This window comes from Nelumbo lutea, chromosome 2, assembly GCF_056320005.1.
Source record: "Nelumbo lutea isolate HS-2025 chromosome 2, American lotus-T2T, whole genome shotgun sequence".
NCBI classification, from domain to species: Eukaryota; Viridiplantae; Streptophyta; class Magnoliopsida; order Proteales; family Nelumbonaceae; genus Nelumbo; species Nelumbo lutea.
The window spans coordinates 62,792,033-62,815,576 of NC_142685.1; the positions used below are offsets into that span (position 1 = coordinate 62,792,033).

Sequence of the window (23,544 nt, forward strand, 5' to 3'; positions counted from 1 at the left end):
CTCTTCTGCTTAAACCCCTCAAGTGCAAGCTCGAAAAGAAGGCCTCAACAGACTCTAGACAGCATGAGCCCACCCCAAATCCAGGCCCAGGCCATCATGGAAAATCTACAACGCAAGAATATTTTATTCACTGATTCAATCTGTTCATTGCACAAAACACACCTGCTACAATCCACCACCATTTCCTTTCTAAGCATATTGTTCTTTGTTAAACACCTGTTTAAAGCAGCAGTCAACACCGGGAAAATTTCTAGTGCCCATGCCAACCAAATTCTTACAGGACTTTACTTTGAACTCCCTGGGCACCTCCCATCTCCACATCCTTATCTCCTCTTTCTCTGGCTTTGGGACAACACCCTGAAACATCTGAAGCAAATCCAATACATGTGCCACCTCTCCTAATCATTTAAATCACTTCAAAGCTAAGGTTTCCAACCACTGATCCATTACAGTCACCACCTTTGCTTCCTTGTTGCTATCAATACAGTACAGTTGGAGAAGCAAGTCTGTTAAAGGCCTGTCTTGGTGTCTCCACACCAAACATCTGACCAAAAGCTCACCCTTGATCCCTTCCTAATGTTGTATCTAATACCTCTAACATATGGTTCATAGCTTTCTAAATACCTCTCCACAGGCTACAACCATAAGGGGTGCTCATCTCCCTGAATCCCAGTTAGAATTCCTACCACCATAATCAGCCCACATCACCTGCTTCCATAGGCTGTCCTTGTTGAACCAAATCTCGAAAACCACTTGCCAAGGAGGGCTATATTAGTACTCCGAGAATGTTTCTATGATCACACACTACAGGATGTCAGCTGAATATACAAGCACATGCAAGCATTTTCTTTTTCCTAATGTCTACACTGTTTTGGGGGTTGGGGAGGTTGGAGTATTTACATCAAAACTTCATGATGAGCTCCAAAACCAAAACAATATATTTTTATGCCTTATGTTTAAGACAAATCACCAGATGAGGTTATGAATATGCCATCAAAATCTGCAACCTAGTGCTTATGGGTGATATTTCCAGCTCGGCCCGGCCCAGGCTCGAATCGGACCCATAAGTTTTAGTTCAGGACTTGGGCCCATCACTTCAAGCCTGGCCCGACCTGCAATATATTATTTATATATTAAATATTTTCGTATATATGCATGTTTTATATCATTTTATATTATATATGTGTAGGCACCATGGTAAGGCGGAGGTTGGTTAGTCTCCAAAGGTCCGGAGATGGAGGCGGGAAAGAGAGAGGATGTGGGGAAGAAAGGAGAGAAGGGAGTTGCCTCTCCCCCAGAAACCCTAGGTCAAAGTTGTATTATTGTTGTCTCCTGGCAAAGCAGTGCTCTCCTTTTATAGAGAGAAAGTTAAGGCTATCAAGAGAGGAGTTCTTTCCTGTTAGGAAAGAGGATCTTTCCTGTTAGGAAAGGAGATATTTCCTTTTGTTTGACTATTAAGGGAGTACTATTAGAGGATGCTATCACTTCCGGATTCTCTTTGTATGTGACCCTATTATATTGATGTGGCACGGGTGATGTCATCGTTCAACGGGCGTACTTTCATTAAACCCGCATGCGTAATTTAAAGATGCACGTGCAACCAGTATTTATTCCCGATCTACTGTGATTCCCCAATTCTATAATGGTCTTAGGTTCATCGCAACTCTGCACGCGTCTAAAGTTCATCGCGAATCCGCGTGCGTCTTTATAGATCATTGCAGATTCACGTGTGTCTAAGCTTTATCGCGGATTCACGCTAGCCGATGTTCATCGCGACCCCTTTCGAGTATGAGTTCGTTGCAGTCGCAAATCTGCATTGAACTCATCACAAACATGCAATGGATTATGGATTCATCACATGCATCCATGTAGTGTTTGTTTGACACCCTTTGTACTTTGATGGTCTTAGCGACCACTATGTACCTACAATATGTATAAAAATATTATAAAATATTACAAGTTGGGATAAGGCATGAATGATGATGATGATGGTATAAATATTATAAAATAGCACATATAATATTTTATACTACATAAATTATATCATATATTCTACACATATATTAAATCTTCTATAATATAAAATATTATATTATAATAAAATTAATTAGTGACTTAGGTCCAAAGCCCAGCTTTTCCCGGTCTATGATCACCCCTAGTAGTCCTCTTGGTTCAACTAAGACACTCACTAGCTCCATGACATTCTTTTATATAATCAGTAACAAGATCAAAGAAAACTATAAAATAATTTGAAGTACAAAAAAACAATTGCACATGAAGATCAACATTCCCAAGTATGAAAATCCAAGGCTATGGCCAGCACCCAATAGAGTTCTATTCATGTTACTTGATTACTTCTCAGCTAGGGAATCAGCAATTGAGTTGATGATATTTGGACCATTTGAACAAGATCCGAGGATCTAGCTTCTCTAATGGTGGTAGCCTCAGAGTGATATTGACATATTCAACCTTCACTTCTTTTATCACCACATCAAAATCACCTTCCACCAATGTTTGCAACTCCTTATTGACTTGGATAGTAAGGACTGGTCAACCCATCACCCAGAGGCAATGACTGATCTGTCTGACCTCAATGACTCAAACCCACTAAGTTCTAAAAACCTATCAATTCAGATTGCATGAACTGACCAAATTCTTCAAATTTCAAATTTCGAAATTCAAAACTCAAATTTAAATTATATTACATAGATATATAATATATGTTATATGCAAAAAGAAGAGAGAGAAAGAGAGAGAGAGAGAGAGAGAGAACATGAACCATCATGCAGCAATTTAAGATCCTTAGCTCTCCCCATTAAAACATATCACTTGATCCATTATCTAGGTTCCTCCACCTGAAGGTACCATCATCTGCACCTTATGTCACCAATCAAATTTTTTCCCACTAACCACTTTCATGAACCAACGTGAAGGTTACCTCAGAACTATTTTTTATGTAAGCTATTTCTTTGCTTATTATAAAAAACAATAAAAAGAATAAAATATGAATATCCATAACTTCTAATAAGTTTCTTCAACAAGAACCAGGCATAATATCCTCAACTGAATCTAGTTTAAAATTGAGATTAACGTGAGAAACAGTTTTTAAAAAAAAAAACATTTGGAAGATAGTGATGTGAAAAGCATAAAAAATGATGCTTTTTCAATATAAAGCATAAAGTAAATTTCTGATAAATGATCATTGGAGCATTAAATCATAATGGAAACACATCACAAGTTCACAACTGGAGCAGCATAAAGAAAGATGTTTTTATAATATATATTGAAGTAGGAAGCAATTTCTTATAAGTAAATTTAAACTGTAATTCATCATCACATCAATACGACCAGTAAAAGTTGTGTGTGGAGATCATTAAACAGGATATGATATGGAATGAGTCGAATGACAATGAATAATTCAAAATCAAATATGATTACTCAACTTTCATCTGGAGCCCAAGAAAGTGCTCGAATGGGAACAGTATCTGCACTAAAGCAAAGCAAAGGTCGTGTATCTGCAAAGAAGCAGGCAACGAAATTACTCTATTATCACATGGACTCCAAAATATTAGTCTTTTATCAAGAGAAACAATATAATTGATAGAGGATGCACATTTGGTGCCAATACCTTGAGAAGAACCTCCTGGAAAAAACTTCCATAAAGCAACCTGAACTAACAGATGTATCAAGTTCTCATTCTAGTTAAACGTTACACTCTATCTCCCAATGGAGTAAAGAGCAAAGACAAGCAGAAAGTGCATCAATAAAGATAATCTATACAACAGAATGCTTGCTGGGGGTAGGGACTGAAGATTAGTTAAAATAGTGTAGATGTTCTGCCAAAAAAAGGAACTGTTGACTGAAGAGACCATGAAGTAGGAAAAAAATGTCAAAATCTTGTACCACATTATGAGGCAACTTGTTTTGGAAAAAATGCAATCAATAAATTGCAATTATTGGCAATTTTTATCAAAAGTGTTATGAATATTATATTCTATTAAACAGGAAGAAATAAACAGATATAAACACAATGAAACTAAAGAAAACATTACCGTTCCATCGTGGCACCCTGCTAGTATTAGATCATGCGGAGCTGAAGGTGACCACTCCATTGTAAGAGGAATGCTGCTTAACAAAACAATAACTAGTTAATCACTAAGAATTAGGAAAAGAAATAGTACATTAGTCACCAAAGCTTTGGCAGGGAAGCCCAAATAATACTCACTTTACCATTTTCATTCTCCCCTTTTTGTCAGGCCTTCCATTGTCGGAATAATAATAAAGATTTCCTGTATTATTTGAGCTTCCCTGCCACAAAACCAATCATAAAGACTACCTTTGTCTGTCCCCACACTTCAACCTTGAGCATCTGAACACAGGCTCCAATTTAACAAAACGAGGATCAGTACCATCCTTGCGACAAGAAGAATACAAGACTTTGATTGTGTTTGGTAGAGGAACATCCCACCTGCATTTGAAAATTTTAGAGCATGAGAATGTAAATGTCCACCAATATGGAAACAAGAATGTAAAAGCCAGACTTTATACAATGTAAAATATCAGACCAGATCAAGCATGCACATCATTCTTTTATGCGATAATTTATTATAATAAAAAATACCTTCTGAGAAAGCAACCTATATTATAGATATGTTAAATCATATCATATTTCATGTATCTTGTCATCTTGTATTGTCCTTAGTGCAAGTATTCTACAATATTATTTGTCAAGGCAACTAGATCATTATTGAACAGGGTGCTCCCTTTGATATTTTCTAGATCTGCGATCCCTCTTGTAGATCCTATGAGTGATATATTTTTGGCTTGAAATTGCGACCAACCTGGTACCAAATTGGGATATAATAGAACTTATACCTTACCTTACCATAATTTAAGTGGAAGCACTGTAAGAACTGAATGAAGCAAGGATCAATGGACTCAATGACACCAAAATGCAGAAGGGGGAGTCCAATAGGAGTTGAATAACAAGCCAAAAACAGCCAAAGAGATGAGGTGGAGGGGCACAATAGGAACAAGTAGTCCACAGATTCTTCAACAGCTTTCTACATCAAACATCTATTTGGAATTTAAAGACTTGTATGGTTTAACTGATCAATTGTTTGTACCTTGACAAAATATTCCAGCAACCTATAAACTTTATCCTACGAAGGACATTCCTACCTGAAATGAAACCAGCCTCAGTGAGTTCATTCAACCCTCTAGGTAAAGCTAAACAAAAGGATCTTCAAGCTTTGGGCACAGCAAGGTGGAAAGTATCTTCAAGCATTTAAAGAAAGATATGAGAATTTGTAGCCCTCTCTACTCAAGACTAGCCTCCAAAATATAGGACCTTAAAAATTAGAACACAAGTACCATGTACAAGGTACAAATAATGAATAGGCCTTTCCACGAGTGAGAACTGGATAAAATCATGAAACATGCCCAATAAACTTGATGATGCCACTCCACCAAGAACAAAATCTGATATTCATCCCATCCACAACTTTTTAATTCCATAAAAATCCATGACCCTTGGTGACCAACCAAAAGGCATTTCACCAGATTTAACAACCGCCTTTTTCACCAAAGCTCATTATTCGCTAGATCTAATTACTACCAGTGGAGAATAGCTTTATTCATGGACCCATTTTTCTGAAACCCAACCCACCATGTGGTTTTAAAGCAAGCCTTCGTAAACCTTCTTACATGTGACAAGATCTTCTCATATGGTCATACCCACTACCGTCAATAGTTATTAATATGTCTGGATACAATGACAAAATACCCCTCAAAAGTAGATATCATTATATGCCCAAGGCTCTCTACATTTCAGAGCTAAATCAAAGAAAATCTAAAATAATAATGCTAAAGTTGGGAGAAAGATCAAGCTAACATGCTTGTTAGTTTGTCAACATGTTTTAAATTTTCAAGTACCATACAAAGTGAATTGTAAATATATTTTAATGCTAAAGTTGGGACAAAGATCAAGCTAAAATAATAACAATGCTAAAGTTGGGAAAAAGATCAAGCTAACATGCTTGTTAGTTTGTCAACATGCTTTTAATTTTCAAGTACCATACAAAGTGAATTGTAAATATATTTTAAAATGTCAACATATTTCCTAATATATCCAGCACAAATTTCCATTTCCATAAATATCAGCATAAAATATTACTGAAATTAACATATACTCCAACGAAAACTACTGGTGCTATGCGGAGTACACAAGAAGGTATTATAGCATGATGAATCGGCAACTATATCATAGATAGTTGCAGTATTATCACCCACCTAACAAATACGATGACCTCTTTGACTCAAAATTCTCTTTAGAATGAAATTAAATCTTAGATTTTTTGGTTGATAAATGAGAATTCATACAAGTCTACAACTATAAGACAACTTCACAATGTATTATTTTGTCTATTAGCCTTAGTTTCTTGGCTTTTTTTATGGTTTGGAACAAATAAAAATTTCAGTGTACCTATGCTTCTTTTATCATTTTATAAAATAACATTTTATATTTCCACATAATGGTAAAACTCAGGCTGGCAAGCATGAAAACAAGGGTTTGAGTCCGATGGCAGCCACTTGGTGCAAAAAACTGCCAAAGGTTAGGACCATACCCAGTCTACCCCTAATAGCTGCGACAGTTGGACCAATATTGGGTAATGGCCTCATGGCCTCATATATTTCCACATACTTCACAATGTTTCAACCAAAGAGTGTACCTATGCGTCCATATCATATCATAAAATATCAATGCATATTTCCACATATTTCATAATGTATCCACCATGTCCATAATTTTTACAGTATTTCCAATATGACATTTCCAACATCTCTTACATCTTTCCTATATTTGAATGACTGATACTTCCACCTACACCAACATTTAAGCATTGATTGTGATTGTATAAATTTCATTGAGGATGGCAGTCATAGCTCCCATAACACACCAAATTATTGCCATTAATGTGCATACATAACAAAACTTCCTCTAAATGAAGAAAAAGGAGAAAACTACTGGGCTATGTTAAAAAAAATGGCATAAAATCGACAGAGAAGAGTACGAGAAAAGCATACACTTCCAAAGAGCCATTTCCCAGCAGTACAGCAAGATAACCCATTGAATTCTTGTATCCTGAATCATTTAAAGGACGCCACTTCACATCCCATGCAACTTTTCCATTGTGGGCCAGACACAAAACAACCCTAGGCAGAGTAACATCCTTTGGAAGATGAGAATTATTGCCAAGACCATTATTAGTTGTGTTCTTATCTGATGCTAACAGACCCTGCTCAGAGCTATTATTTTCTTCCACAACTGCAACCAAATTTTCTCCAGCCCTTGCCTTATCTTTCTTTCTTCTCCTCTGTGAAGTACTGAACCCTGATTTACAAGCTGAAATTCCAGAACTGAAGTGTTCTCTTGTTTCAGCCTCCAACCCAGAATCTGCAATACAGTTGTCCAGCAGAGGTTGTTCATCATTACTCTTGTTCACCTTATTCACAGCATGAAACTCATGTGAATCTTCTGGGAATTCAACAGCAAGGGCTGGAATAAATTGGCTGTTGCTCTCTAAATCATCTAGTTCCTTTTCAGCTTCCTTCTTTCTATGCCTTCCTCTTGACTTATTCAATGCAGGTGACTCATCCTTTGTGACATTTGTTTTCCTAGGTCTCCCTTTTGGCTTCTTCAATGCAGATGATTCATCCTTCAGGACATTTGGTTTTCCTGGTCTTCCTTTTGCCTTGTTTAATGGAGTCACCACTTCATCTTTCACGTTTTGGTTTAAAATGCACCATATTTGAATGACACCTCTACCAGTTAATGGGACTCCTATCTTGTGATAAGAAGCTTCAGGAGGATGTGCAGCTACAGCAAGATACTGAATGAAACAATTAGGAAAAACATTAGCACATTAAACATGCAAAATGCATATTGATTATCCAAGAAAGAAATCCTATAGGAACAACAACAGAAAGCCATAATAAAAAAATTTATTTAGTACCAAAAGTACAGGTTACATCATACCAACTCTTGATATTCAGCATCTACTGTGTAAACCAACATAGCTAGGGACTCCAACAGTTGATAGAATATGGACATTGCTAAGGATATGGAGTGGAGAGTTATCCTAGTCAAGGTTCAAAATGTCCATAAGATGCACCTAATACGGGGGTATTGTTTCAGCTTCCATAAGGATGAGTAAGTGGGGCACTACAAATGGGCAGTTTTTAGACTTTTTGTAGCAAGCAGGTACTGTATCGTAAGGGGTATCGTAGTGTACATTGGGACTGATACACACCAATACAATGAATGCAATACAAGTTCAAATTTTCAAATTTGAAGTTCCACTTTTTAGACAGCTTGGGGTGATCTTTTTAATTTAATAAAATTCTACTATTACCATAAAAAAAAAAGCATAATCATATAACGAAAGTGCAATCAGCATGCGATTGTACAAATCCAATACTTTGGAGAGCCACTTTGAATCTACCAAGCCATGGTGAGTGACTACTTGATAGTTGAGACCATAAACATTTTTTTATAAGAAATGGTAACTTTCATCAACAGTATTAAAAGGAGAGTACAGTTATCACCACCCAAAGGATGGGCGGAAAATCAGAACGAAATTCTTACCAACAAGCCCAAAACAAAGTCTCCTTAATAATTCCTTGCTTAGCTAATGTGTCAGCCCTTCCATTTTCTGACCTTCTTACCCAATTAAATTGCACCACAAGTTCCCTTGCTAAGCTAATAATCTCTCTTAGAGGCTTTCAAAGTGACCATACTCCCAAGTTTCTAGATTGCATCCACCCTATTACCAGCTTGGAATCTCCTTCCACTTCTAAGTGCTGCATGCCCCATTGTTTCACCAATTTCAGTCCTTAGAGTAAGGCCATGACTTCTTCCCTCAAAGAAACTCCCACCCCAATCGAGCCTGAGTAAAGGGCCAAAACTCTTCCTTACTCATTTCTGAAGACACCCCCAACTCCCGACGGGCCTGGATTACCTAGGAGCTTCCATCAAAGTTTAATTTCATCCTAAACTGAGATGGTGGTGACCAAACCTCTTGAATTACATGGAAAAGGGAGAGGATACAGCTATAGAACTCCAATTTCTAACCAAGTCAGATGCGGAGAAGTCCTTGAAAAGTTGCTGCAATTTCAACCAATGAAGAATCTTGATGGTAATGACCTCAAATAGTGCTTGTTTGGATTTTTCTTGTCCTTGGAAAATTCTATTGTTTCTCTCTTCCTAAATCGACCAAAGGACAGCTGCTCTTGTTATTCTCCACATTACCCTGCCTCTTTTCTTTGGTTGCCAGAAGAAGCTAGAGTCGAAGACATTCAGCACACACGAAGGGAGATTCCATCTGCAACCAAAAAGAGAAGAGAACTAATCCCACAAATAAGAAGCAGGACAAGAAATCAAAAGATGAGTCACCATCTCACCATTTCTTAAGCAAAGGAAACAGACATGTGGGGAAAAGCACCAATCTGGCCTTTTTCTTTGAAGTACATCCATAGTGTTGACCTTTTGGAGAGCCACTTCCCAGCAAAAAGCCCTAACCTTTTGTGGAACAAGAGCACACCACACTTCTCTAACAGGAAAGGAGATACACACAATAGAAGGCTGAATTAGGGCATTGAAAACAGAGGAGCAAGAGAAAACCCCTGAAGAGGATTCTGTCCAAATTCTACTGTCCGGGCAAGAATGATCTAGGAAAGCTGAATTCAACAAAGAGAACAATTCATCTGCACAAACCAATTCTGAATCCCTTAATCCTCTTCTCAAAGCCAAGTCCCAGTTCCCCTCAGATACACAGAAAGAGGAAATGACTTTGAATTTATTTAGGGAAAGAGAATACATAACCAGAAATTTGTCCTTAAGGGGGGTGTTCCCAAACTAAAGATCCTCCCAAAACAGAATTTTATTACCTGAGCACAAATCAAGTCCGATGAAACGGCAAAAGGAAGGCAAGACTCTAGCAATGGCTTTCCAAGGGGAGAAGTGAGTAGCCCTAGGGTCGACACCAGCATCCCATCCATTAGCTTCCATCTAGTGAATACCTTCCACCACCAAGTGCCACAAACTGTCCTACTCTAGGGGAAGCCTCCACAACCACTTTCCTAACAGTGCTACATTTCTTAATCTAATATTGCCAATGTCTAAACCCCCAACGTCCTTTTTCCTAGAAACTACTTCCCACTTCACTAGATGGTCCTTTTTTGAGTTTCCCGGTTCCCACAAAAAATCTCTCATGATCTCTCTATCTTAGTGGCAACTTTGATAGGTAACTTGAAGGTAGACAAAAAATACACCGGAAGGTTGGTCAAAGTGAACTTGATTAAAGTGATTCTACCCCCTCAAAATGTGTCACTACCATTTTGGAATACACCGGAAGGTAGCAATGGCTTTTTTGAGTTTCAGACTGGAGACTCTCAAAATGTGTCACTACCATGAACATCCCTTGACTATTTGGAATACATGCCCCAAGTGCCAACTCCATATACACCTGTTCTTGCAAATCACCATTGAGGAAACCACTCTGAATTACTGCAACGGCCAAGAGTAATTGACATCTGGACAAAAAATAGCCCATATAAAGTTCAATCCGGCAACTAGAGTGAGCTTCTCCTATAATCAACGAGATAGGTCTTAGTATACCCTTAACTACAAATCAAACTTTATGCCTTTCAACTGAGCCATCAGCCATACTCCACCATGTATGAGAAGTCACTTACAACTGATTGGTTCCTTGTATTTGAATAGACAAACTAGCTCCCATTCTGGTTTTTAATGAAGAATCCAACTCCTAAGCCATAGTTCCCTTCCACTAAGATAGCCTAGTTGCTTTTGTAATAGCATTAAGGGCCAAGGTTTCAATGGATAAGGGCATAATTGGGGCTTAATGGCACAAGAAAGTGAGGCATAAGCCTCAAAAAGTAACGAAAAGAGAGAAAGAGACTATAATGATAACATGAACATATGACAAATCAAAATACAATAATAGAAGGAACAACCTTTCATAAAATAGAAGTCTATCAGCAATAAGTTCTAGGTTCTAGGTTGTTATAATCCAACAAAATAATAACTAAACCCATCATCATCCAAGCCTCGTCCCAACTATATATGGTTGGCTTGATGAATACTGTTTTACCATTATCAAAATAAAAAAAAAATACTGTTTTACCATTCCATTCTGTTTAGTGCCATATCCATCATCAAATTATAGGCAATTAAACCATTTCTTACCACTTGGACCCATGTCCTTTTTGGTCTACCCCTAGCCCTTCTAGACCCTTCAAGTTGAAACAGATCATTTCTTCTTATGGGTGTTGTTGACATCTTCTATGCATGCGAACAGAACACCTCAGTCTACTTTCTCTCATTGCATTGCCTATTGGATCTACTCCTAGTTCCTTCATATGACTTCATTTCTAACCCAATCTTTTTTAGTTTTACCATTCATCCAAGCATACTAATTTTTGCCACTCATTTCTTTGATAATTTTCCACTCATTTTTTTGGAGATGCCATTTCTTTAACTGTCCAACATAGCTAGCCTTACAACCATTTTATAGAATATTCTTTTAGCCAAAATGCAATTTGCCCATAGCATAAGGCTCCGGATGCACCCTTCCATTTTGCCCATCCTGCTCTAGTTATATGAGCAACATCCTCTCCAATCTCTCCTTTGTTAAGAATTATCGAACCAGGTAGTGGAAGAGGTCACATTGAGATCTCTCTTGGTCTCCAATTGGACTAATCACAATTTTATCCTGGTTTGTACTCCTATTATTGATAACTTTACATTGCATATGTTCAAGTCCTACTTATTTTAAAGCCTCTTCTTTCCAATGTATTTGTTCATAAACCAAATTTTGTATTTAACTCCTCATTAGTTTCAATAATTAATATTATGTCATCAGCAAACGTCAAACACCACAGGACCTCCTCTTGAATATGTTTAGTCAATTCATCTTTGACTAGTGCAAATAAATATGGACCAAGTGCTAAACCTTGGAGATGACCCATAAAGTTTTAGATTATCAAAAATTTCCATCATCAAAATTTTTCACTAATACGATCATCTAATGAATTATCCATATAATTGATACTAGATTTCTGGTTATCCAACAGTTTAGAAGAAAGGAAACAACACAGTTGCTTTAGTCTATGCAAAAAAAAAAAAAACAAAAAAACAAAAAAACAAAAAAAAACAAAACAAAACAAAACAAAACAACAAAAAGAAAAGAAATCTAGGAAGAGAAGTGAGAGGCAAAATAGGGTAGAGATTATCTTCTCATGGAAAAAATAGAAAAAATAAATAACAAACCTAGGAAGCTAGATTTCTCATCACCAAAAAATGTAGAATAGTAAGAAAAATCCCACTTTGATTTCTTTTATCATCATAAAGTAATTTTATTAATGCAAACTTAAAAATTACAAGAATAAGGTGGATGTACAATCCACCCCAAACAACAAGAGTTCACAAATTTGCACAAAATAAAATACTGCCTGTCTTAAAGCCCCTTGTTTGGCTAGCGTGTTTCCCATTCCATTTGCTGTTCTTCTCAACCATTTAAAAGAAACATTTAGCACCCTTATTAAGTTTTCAATCTCCCTAAAGTTGTGCCGGAAAACCCAAGGGATTTGGGTACTGCATCTTGTCCAAAAGATGATCACCTGAGATTCCCCTTCCACTTCTAGATTGTGGAAACCAAATTGTTTAACCAACTTTAACCCCTGCAATAAGCTGACCATTTCTGCAATCAGTGCATCACTGTGCTCCAATGGTCCAGAATACAAAGCCACCACTCTTCATTCTGAAGACACCCCCTACCCCAACCAACCCCATATTGCCTATGAAGCTTCCATCAAAGTTCAGATTTAGGAAGTTAGATGTCGGGGGTTAGGGGTGGCAATTTTTTAACCCAACCCACTAACCCATCTAACCCAACCATTAATTGATGGGTTAGGTTGTATCCATTTAATCTGGATCATTTGCAGGTTGGGTAACCCAATAAAAGAAAATTTAATGCTTTGGGTGGGTTGGGTCATGGTTATCCAACGGGTGACCCATTGGCCTCTTGTTTTAGTTCAGCGTCAATAATGAAGATCTTTAAACTTTTGCTGGAGATTAGGCTGTGGTCATGAATCTCAATTTCAAATACTCAAAGAAATCAAAGTTTTGATCAAATAAACCCAATGTCTCTCCCTTGAATAACCATTGCCAGAGAAAGTCTATGTGAAGTTGCAGAAAAGTAATGTCTGTGGATTAAGCACTGTCACTCTGTTGTCAATTCCAGTAAGCTTCAAAGATAGAAGCTATGCTATTGTCTGTGGAATGCCTGGTTTGATCTCTCAAATGCCATAGGAATACGATCCTCAGCAGCCCAAGTGAAGGTCAACAAAGACCTGGTTAAACTCTTTAAGATCTCAACTGATTTGCTGTTTCCGTCAGATCTCACTAATTCAAATCCACATCTTCCTTCTATAAAACAGGTTTGATCTGGTATGATTTCCATAAACATGACCTCGCTGTGAATTGCTTCAAGAAGGCCATCAATCTGGTGTCAATGTCAACATACAAGAGGTTTCTGTAATTTTTACCATGGAGAACGAAAGTTTTTATTAGATCTAAACAAAGCAAAATTATGATCAGAATCAGAAGTATCAGATCAAAACCTCCTGTTGAATGGGTGTCGGTCTATGAATTTCTTTCTTTGTAATTTATGTTAGTTTTTTTCATTTACTGTATTTTTTATAATTTCTGTATTTTCTCTGCAATTTCTATTTTTTTCATCTTCCATGTTTTTTGTTAGCATTTTTCTGTAATTTTTGCTATTTATCTTCATTTTCTGTGTTTTTATAATTTCTGTTATATTTTCCTGCAATTTCTGTTTTTATAATTTGTCTTTTTGATACCTGTTTTTGTAATTTATGTTATATTTTTCCTGCAATTCTTTTCAATAATGCCATTTTGTTGGGGCGTTCAAGCACATGAGCTACAATGAAGGGACCCACACACAAAGCAAAAAAAAATCCATGAGGTCACTATGAAAATATTCTTTGGCATTACCGTATTGGAAAACTTGGATTTCAGTTTGAAATTGGGTGAAGATCATGCATTGGAAATATTTTACAATTTTGGGCACTTCATCACTAGATCTCATTGCATACATCCATCTATATCTAGAATAATCATCAATGATTTCTACAATTTTACTCAATTGATAAGTTTGACAATATGGACTCTGACTGACACCGACTAAAACAACTCCAAAAACAAAATGTTTAATGACTCAAAAGATAAATGACCAAGACGAATGTGCTACATATAAGCCTAACTCTTACTAGATCAACTCTTGGACCCAATGACCGCAAGGTAGCCTTATTTTCCAGCATGAAGAGCCCCTCCACCATACTTCCTCTTTTTAATGTTTTGCATGTTCTTTGACCAAAAGGAAGGGAGATGGTTCCTTGATCAACAATGGTGGAGAACGAACCATTAACTAGTCACACCTTATCATTGCTAGAGAGAAGATGATAGGCCTGAAAACAATGACTTATTAGTCATATGGTTTAATGGTCCAGAATCATTTATCCAAGGGGACTCCAAGGAATGAGATGGCACATGGAAAGCTATGGCAAAGTTACCTGATGTAGGAGAAAATGAAGTCAAGGGAGGAGAGGCAGTATCCATCTAATGAATTGCCCTACCATACAGCTCCAAATAATCACAGAAGGAATTAATGATATCCTCCCTAGGGGCAGAACCAAAAGGACATGCCTGAGCCACAATAGTACTAGAGGGTTTGAGTGTCTTGAGAAGCCATATTTGCTGCATTGAACTTCCTTGGACCTTGTTGTCATGGTTTCTTATTCTGGTCTAAACCTTGTTTCTTGTTCAACTCTTGAGCCCACTTCGGCTTCCCATGAAGATCCCAACAAATATTACGAGTGTGACGAGATCTCTAACAATGAGTGCACCATAATTTGTCCTTGTCATCTACTTTCTTCTGGAAACCCCCCTTCTTAAAGGAATTTTCCTCACCTACAACTACACTTCCTTTAGCTGCCAAAGCAATTGATTCTCTCTCAAAGTTGCTCATCAAATTTCTTCTACTTTCCTCTAACTATACTAGGGCATACACTTCTTGAACATATGGGAGATCCTTGCTTCCTAGGTTTTGCACCCTAATAGACTCATACACAAGATTCAGGCCTAGGAGGAAGGCAAACACTTGTTGATATGAAACAAGGGACTTGTAAGCCTTAGCATCTTCATCACACTTCCAGTCCACACTCTAGTAATGATCCAACTCCTTCCAGATGGAAGTCAGGTCCAAATAGTATACAAAAAGACTTCTCTTCCCTTGTTTACAAGTAGATGGCTCTGCCTACAACTGATAAATCTTTGTATAGTGACACAGTTCAAAATAGGTTAACTTAACTTGTTCCCAGATTTCATAGGCTGTTTCAGCCCACATAAAATTTCTTCTCACTTGAGGTAGCATAGACACTAAGAGCCATGACATTACCATGTTGTTTTCTTGGTTCCACCTATCATGCTCTGCATCCCAGAATTGGGTTCTTTAATTTTCCCATTTATATACCCTACATTTCCCCGTGTAGTAATGTATAACCTGATCCCCTTCAACCATTCTAGGTAATTGATCCATCTAGAGGAATGACAACCATAGGAAAGGGTAAATCTATACCCCCACTCATCCCATTCTGCATTGAGGAGACACTGGAGGTGGCGGAGTATTCAATATTCATGATAACTGCTTCAGGTCACACCTAACCAACCACGAAAAATCAAGGGGCATGCAGTCCAACACCACTCCTAAGTCCACACACAATCTCACACAAAGAAGGTCAATTTCTCCCTTTCACACTATCTACTATTGCTGGAAATATCTGTACTGCACCTAAGAACAGTAAAACAACACCACAATACAGCCCTACAGTCACCAAACTTTTCACTTTACTGCTGTTACGGCACATACAGGTCATCACAACCTACAAACACACCACAGGGATCACACAATCCACAGAAAAAGGGCAGAAAATAAGTTCTGATCACCTCACATCAGTCACACGAACCTGGTACACATTCTGTCTTGGTACACAACCAAGAAAAAAAGAAAAAAGGTTGAAAAAGGTTCTTCAATGCTTTTTATCTGGCTTCTCCAAGAAAAAACACTGTAACTAGTTTAAGGAAAAAGCTTGGCCGATCTTGCTTTCAGGTCTAATAAACCCACTCTGATACCATATTAAACAGAAAAGAATGAAGGCAAGGGCTGAGGGGAGAAGAAGAGGAGAGAAGAGAGGAAGAGAGAAGTTTGAGAGCTCAAAAAATGTGCTGGCGGCGCCAGCTTTTGTATTAGGGCAATCATAAAAATAGATAAGTAAAATTTAGAAGCATCCCAAGGATATTAAAATTACAAAATTACCCCTGCTGCACTAAACTAAACATAAAGCAGTCTTTTTATCAGTTTGTATCAATAATGACTGACACTGCTTTTGCTCAATTACTTTTTTCATTTTATAAAAATTATAGGAATGGGATCTATCATCCCAAAGTTTTGAACTTTTTAAAATGTGCATGTGTCCATCGTAGTTGTCAAGGCCTAGGCGTGTAGGTGCTTTTTGGGGCTCGTCTCACACAAACGCCATACGGTTACAAGCGATTATATATAGCATGTTACCTGTTACCTGTTTTAATATTCTTGTTATATTATAAGTTTATAATATAAGCATAAACCTGATGCACCAAATCATTGTTTTTACTTTTTCATATTATAATAAATTTGTTATTAATTTCTAATCTTCTTAATTGAGAGATATGATATTCGAAGAGAGTTCGAGAGATATCCTCGTCAGGCTCCAAGTTGTATGTCTTAGAAAGGGAAATCAATCACATTCAACGTATGCCTCCTCCTCCTCCTCTTCTTCTTACAGGGGCTCCACCCCTTCTTTTTCTTTTTTTTTTTTTTTGAGCAAAAACAGGGGCTCTGCCCCTCCTTTTTCTCTTTTTTTTTTTTGGAACAAAAACAGGGCCCCACCCCTTCTTTCCTCCTCTTCTCTTCGTCTTCTACTTCTAGAACAAAAAACAGGGGCTCCGCCCCTTCTTTTTCTTTTTTTTTTGAGCAAAAACAGGGGCTCCTCTCCTTCTTCTTTTTCTTTTATTGAGCAAAAACAGGGGCTCCACCCCTCCTTTTTCTTTTTTTTTTTGGAACAAAAACAGGGGCTCCGCCCCTTCTTTTTCTTTTTTTGAGCAAAAATAAGGGCTCCGCCCCTCCTTTTTCTTTTTTTTTTTTTGGAACAAAAAACAGGGGTGCCACCCCTTCTTTTTTTGAACAAGGAACACAGGTCCGTTTCTTTTTCTGGAAGAAAGATAGGGGCTCTGTCCTTCTGTCATTTCTATTTAAACGGCAAAAATAGGAGTTCATCCCCTTTTTATTTTATTTCTTCTTAGACAATAAGCGATGCCTAGGCGACCAGGCGACTAAGCACTCCCCTGTCGCTTAGGTTTGCCTTGGCGCCTTGAAAACTATGGTATCCATGCGCATCTGGATGCACATATACGGACAGGGCATATCATATCAAATTTTAATCCTTGAGTCTGAGAGGTAGTCACAAGAATAGGATTATTCCCAGTTTTCTCATCCTTTGTAATACAAGTCATTCCTTATTGAACAACATTTGATTCCTAATCCTAAAATATAATGAACTACAACTAAAATATCAAAACCAATCTCTTTATGTATGGACCAAAAATTTAGGACCCTTGTATGGACTTGTTTTGGCTTGCCTCAAGGGGCCTTTATGGAGGCAGAAGGCCAATCTTGTAGATTTAGGAAAGCAAGATGCTTAACATCACATTAGCCACCCAAGCTAAAGTAATTAAATTGTGAGAGATGAACAGACTTATAGTTTCACATTGTTGAATATGTTTTATATGTTACGTTTGATTTTATTTCTACATTTTCACTTTTAATATGTTTATATTATATGCTACGTTTGGGTAATTTGAGCCACTAAGATTTTTAAAACATTTTGTTTATTTTAAAATTCAAGTTTGCACTTTTCTGAATTAATACTATTTATATTCTTACCTTTTTGAATTGTATAAAATTTTGGACCTTGGATCAAAAAGGCATGCACCTCACCTTATGCCTTGTGCCCTTGTGCTTCTAAAACACTAGGATGGGAGTAGTAAGTATAGAGTATTGTTCACTAAAGAATGAAAAAGAGATCAAAAGGAACTCTTGCTCCTATAATAAACAGCAAAGAAGATAAGATTGAAAAATACCTGGCAACAACCAGAATTCAGAAAACCAAACTTTAATTATCAAATCAAGGCAACTCATTTTTTTAATTACAGTGACACTATTTTTAGACTTCCCACAAGAACTCAAGTCCATTTTACTCAATTTTGAACCAAAAACTAACCCAGAACAACTTCTACTTGCTTTAAAACCAAAACAAACTCATAGTATGCAAATAAGGACTTTAAAGTAACTCCAAGTAGGCCTCGCAATGATAACCAAAACTCCACACCGATCTGACATCTGATCCGATTATCTAAGATTCAGATGATGTAGGCCCCGGTTGGCGCATCTTTCTGCGCGGTATTTCAGCTGCTTACAAGCTGGGAAGACTGAAAATCGGTCTATTCGCATTTGGCACGCAGAAGATCTCGCCGCCAAAAAACGGGGTGCCGAAAAGACGTGGGAAGCCCATTTTGGGCTGATTTCGGGAAGCTCCAAATGAAGCTTCCCGCATCTTCCACATTTTAATCTCACGCGGAAAGACCCGAAACAACACACGGAACGATGCGCTTCTGCCAAACGGTCTTCGGGCTGCCCAGATCTTATGTCAAAAGCACAGTGCGTCTATTGACCGTTAGAGCTACAAGAAGATCTTCTCAGAAAGACTTGCCAAACGGGCCCATATTTATCTAATCCAATCGAATTTGGATTTTGCAATCTGCATCCAATTAATAATCAGATGAGATTCGGATTTGACTATATCTGGTCTGACCAAAATCTGAATTCAACTATATTATAATATTTATTGATTTTAATATATAAGGTTTATATAATTATATTTATAATTATAAAAAGTACATTTTTATTTATACATTTTGGCTGGTTGACTCTTCATCTTTCTATTTATACATTTCATATGCACTTTTCCTTTGTTTAATAAATTTTATCCTACCAATCAGAAAAGAAAAAATGGTGTTTCATGTCCAAAGAAATGGAAATGATTAGAACTGACTGCAATACCAGTCATTACAAACAAAATGAGTCAATTATTGAAAAGTTACAACAAGAAATAGAGTATTCAGACAGTTCCAAGGTAGATATCTTTAAGTACCTCACAGTTAATATGACAATCGAAACTCCTATGTAGCCTCGGACACCAATCCAATGCCCAGACAGGACCTCCAACATACAAGATAAAATCTTTGCTGCAACAAGATTTAAGAAGGGATATTCTGAAAGTCAAGATCAAACACTTAACTACTAAAATCTACAATACTTTTTTTTCTGGAGAGAGAGAAAGAGAGTGAGCAAATAAAGTTCATAGTTTCTACTGATGTGCCAAATCTATTGATGTATTGGTGGAGATAATTATGTTTGCAAGAGTGGTCATGAACCATGAGTCTATATACTGCTTGTGTAACTTGCTTACATATTCTTATTCTTCAATAAAGGTTCACCACTTATTGATCAAAAAAATGACTCTTGAGTCTATGTCCAATTATGTAAATCTTGTATACATATTCCTGTTCTTCAATAAATTTCACCACTAATTGATCAAAAAAATGACTCTTTGAGTCTGTCGAATTATGTCAACCATGTTGTGGAAGCCAAAGAGTGATAAGTCAATGTCCAATATTTAACTGATGATTTCACGTCTAATAGACTAACGCTCACGGTTCCATGGTCAGTCCTCCCCCACTTCTTTATCACAGCACAAACTCATAAAGGACAACAAGATAGAATGACTAATTGACAGAGGTTCCAGGGAGCCAAAAGAAAGAGTGAAGAAAACAACAAAAAGCACTACAGAAACTACCAGGTCGTCATACACTAAAATGCTCTTAGATCCAGAAGCTTTAGACAAGAAATTATAAACATTGAACCATATCTCACAACTCACCAAGGAATAAGAACTGGGATGCTAAACAAAACACTTTGGCCCAACGATCTGCTTATGTTACATGAAGGTACAAGTATGAGAATCTAACACAAGTACAAGGTACCAAACTCAGCTAGCCTGGAAAAAAAGGATTTAGTGACATGGGTGCTATAATTTAGTTTTAAGTTATATTTTATAATGATATGCATGACATAAACAATGTAATAATTGTTGAGTTATTAAAAAATATTGAATAAAAAAGGGCAGCCCAGTGCACAAAGCTCCTGCCAATGCAGAGTCTGGGGAGGGACAGAATATATTATGAACTATAACTAAAACAAGTGCAAACACTAATATTCTTTTTATTCATAACAGAAGATTTCATTAATAAATTAGCATAACGTTACACACCAGACTAGTTACCAGCCTGGCCCCACAAAGTATATTACTTTGCAATCCAAAACACCTGATTTCTAGTTACCCTTTGCTTGGCTAACAAATCTGCCAAGCCAATTGCAGATCTTCTGACCCAAGAAAAAGTTGCTTCAACCCCTCTAGTAATGCATCCAATCTCCCTCAAAGTATGTCTATGAGTCCACACACCTTGATTTCTGTTTTTCAGCCAAGATATTACCACAATAGAGTCCCCTTCAACCTCCATCCTTCTGAAACTTAATTACTTTATTAGTCTCATCCCATATAAAAGGGCTGTTATTTCTGCATTTAGGGAGTCTCCCATCCCTAAAGGTCTTGAGTACATGACCTCAATTAGTCCATTCCCATCCCTTATGACACATCTCATCCCAGAAGAGCCTGGTTTGCCATGTGAGCTACCATCAAAGTTTAGCTTCAATCTATTGGTGCTTGAAGGTTTCCAAACTTCATGGGTTTGGCTAGTCAAAGTGGAAGAGGCTGCAACCGCTCCCCAAGCTCTCAGGATATAATCCACCAAATAATCCTTGAAATCTCCTCGATTGTCTTTACCCAATGCACCACTTTTACACTTATACTTTCTATGAGTGCTTCCTTAGACCTGCTAGTCTCTTTAAAAATAACATTGTTACTTTTTAGTGCCTCTCCACATTACTCTGCCTCTTTTCTTAGACTGTCCAAGGAATCCAGGGCTGAAAAGTCTAGCCACACCCAGCAAGAGAACCAACCTACAACCAAAGAGGGAGCAAAACCCCACACACATGCATTTCACAAAACGGCAGGAGATTAGTAAATGGAAAACAGACTCACCATTAGCTTCACAAAGGATACAAACATGGGTTAAGAGCAATGTTTTAAGACTAGGCCCAGACTGGATAGTCAGACCCTGAAAACAGGAACCAGTGGCCTTTCCGAGTCCCAGTTAAATGATGGTTTTGGCGGGTTGGATGTGCAAAGCACCCGATTAATCAGGACCCGGAGAGCATTCCGGTTTTTACTCTGGTCAGATTCTTAAAACACTGGTTGAGAGACACCAATTGGGTCTCATTTTTTTTTTTTTTGAAGTATATCACAAGTATTGATCTTTCCTAGCACCACTTCCCAGCTGAAAGCCTTTATCTTAGGGCGCACCAGTATGCACCATACCTCTTTCACCGGAAAGGAAGAACCCGTACTAAGGGTTTGGATCAGAGAATTAAAGAAGGATGCACAAGAAAAGCACAAAGGTCTGCAGATAAAAGGGTGTGGACTCCTAGACCCAATGGAACCTTTACTTGTGCTTCTTTCTTAAAGTCCATCTCTCAACATTCTACTCAACAACCCTTTCCATCAAAGGAAATTTGGTGCAGGCCAGTTCCCCCAAAGATTATGGCGTTTTGTTGGGAAGTATTCCATGGGAAAGTAAACACTCTAAATAACCTACAAAAGAGAAGACCATTCCTCTGTATTTCTCCCAATTGGTGTACCCTCTACAGAGCTCACGGTGAAGATTGTTATCACCTACTAATATCTTGTCCCTTTTCTATAGACCTTTGGGCTCGGCTACTTATGCCGGAAAAGGTGGAGATAGCCGCTGGGGAAGTTTTGTTCTCTGTCTGTATTTGACCTGAGATTTTGTCGTCTGTTCGTAGATGGAAATGGGGAGACCCAGAGAATGAAAATTCCCAAATGAAGAGAAGGGTGGATTCGGAGCTCTCAAAAACTCTTTTTCTAGAGGATGTTGGCGAGAACCTCCTGCCTAAAAAACAGCTTAGTATTGTTCATCTCTGTTACCGATCACCGCTGACCTCTCTAGCATGTGGTGGAAGCGAGGAAGGAGGAGATAGAACCAGTAATAATCCGAGTCGTCTGATCGTGGAAGCTTTGGAGGGTCAGGATGCCCCCTCAAGGAATAATCCCGAGAGAGGCGTTCAAATTTTAAATCCTGGGAAGTTTGGGGGAGTTTAGGAGTCAAAGAGTTAAAAATATTGATAAAGCAATGTCTGGTGGAGATGCACATGGCACCCATGGAGGAAACCTTGTCAAAGAGTTGTAGGGAGACCCAACAAATTTCATACCTCAAGCTTCGCTCGGACCAGGAGAATCTATTACGAGCTCAGAAGTCCCCACCAAACTAATCCAATCTGGCAAGCCTTTCTTCACAAGTGGTTAAAAGTGGACAAAGATCAAAAGTAACTAGTGAACCCAAAGACAACACCTCTTTAGTCTCCTAGTTCTTTTTGTTCGACAGTGTCACCAACCATGGAGGCTACAAGGTCAGAGGTGCAACACCTTTCTTTGGTGCGGGTGGAAGAGAACCTGATAGAAGCTACTCCTATTGTTGTGGTGGGAACTAATGAACAGTTCAAAGATAGGGGAGAGGATCTTCATCAGTCCAACTCACAGGAAAGAGGGGGGAGAAAATTGGATTTGCGAGAGCTAATTGGAGGTCCAGTTCATTCAAGAAATAGCAAAGGCAAGGCACCCAATTCGACAATCCAAGGTGGTAAGTCCTCCAACTTTTGGGTTTGGGAAAATTCTTAGGAGTTTAAATGGAGGGGATGGAGGATGAAACAATTAAATTTCTGGAGGGGGTCGAACAAAGCATCATTATGGAGAGAGGGAAGCTTGCAGCAAAGAAAGGAGGAACAAATTCGAAGAGGAGCAAAGAGATGATGAGGCTTACTTGGGGGCTAAATGATAAAGCAGGTGGTAGTAGTGAGGGGACGTCAAGGGGAGCCAAGAAAGTCTGATTTTGAGGGTTGCTTCTGATCTGTTTTTGCAGTGTTGTCATGGATTTAAAAATATTATCTTGGAATGTAAGAGGTTTGGGTTCGGGTAGAAGAAGATTGGAGATGTGTGATTCTCTGAAGAGATCTAATTCAAAGATTGTTCTGTTTCAAGAAACTAAACTGGAATGCTTGGGTGCTGCCATTGTTAGGAGTAATTGGGGTGAAG

The 23,544-nt window shown here is 37.9% G+C and overlaps 1 protein-coding gene across 4 annotated transcripts in view; it reads right to left on the reverse strand.

Annotated features, from left to right (window-relative positions):
* The window catches only part of LOC148871138 (Transducin/WD40 repeat-like superfamily protein), a 47,099-nt gene that overhangs the window by 14,757 nt on the left and 8,798 nt on the right, over positions 1-23,544 (reverse strand). For 3 of the 4 annotated variants that reach the window (XM_088971118.1, XM_088971120.1, XM_088971117.1), the window contains 6 exons: positions 19,408-19,528; positions 7,087-7,892; positions 4,337-4,468; positions 4,053-4,125; positions 3,629-3,668; positions 3,442-3,515 (listed from right to left, as the gene is read on the reverse strand). In XM_088971118.1, the coding sequence (XP_088827244.1) occupies positions 3,442-3,515; positions 3,629-3,668; positions 4,053-4,125; positions 4,337-4,468; positions 7,087-7,892; positions 19,408-19,528 (1,246 nt within the window). The remainder of the gene's footprint in view (positions 1-3,441; positions 3,516-3,628; positions 3,669-4,052; positions 4,126-4,336; positions 4,469-7,086; positions 7,893-19,407; positions 19,529-23,544) is intronic. The other variant, XM_088971119.1, reaches the window with a different exon arrangement.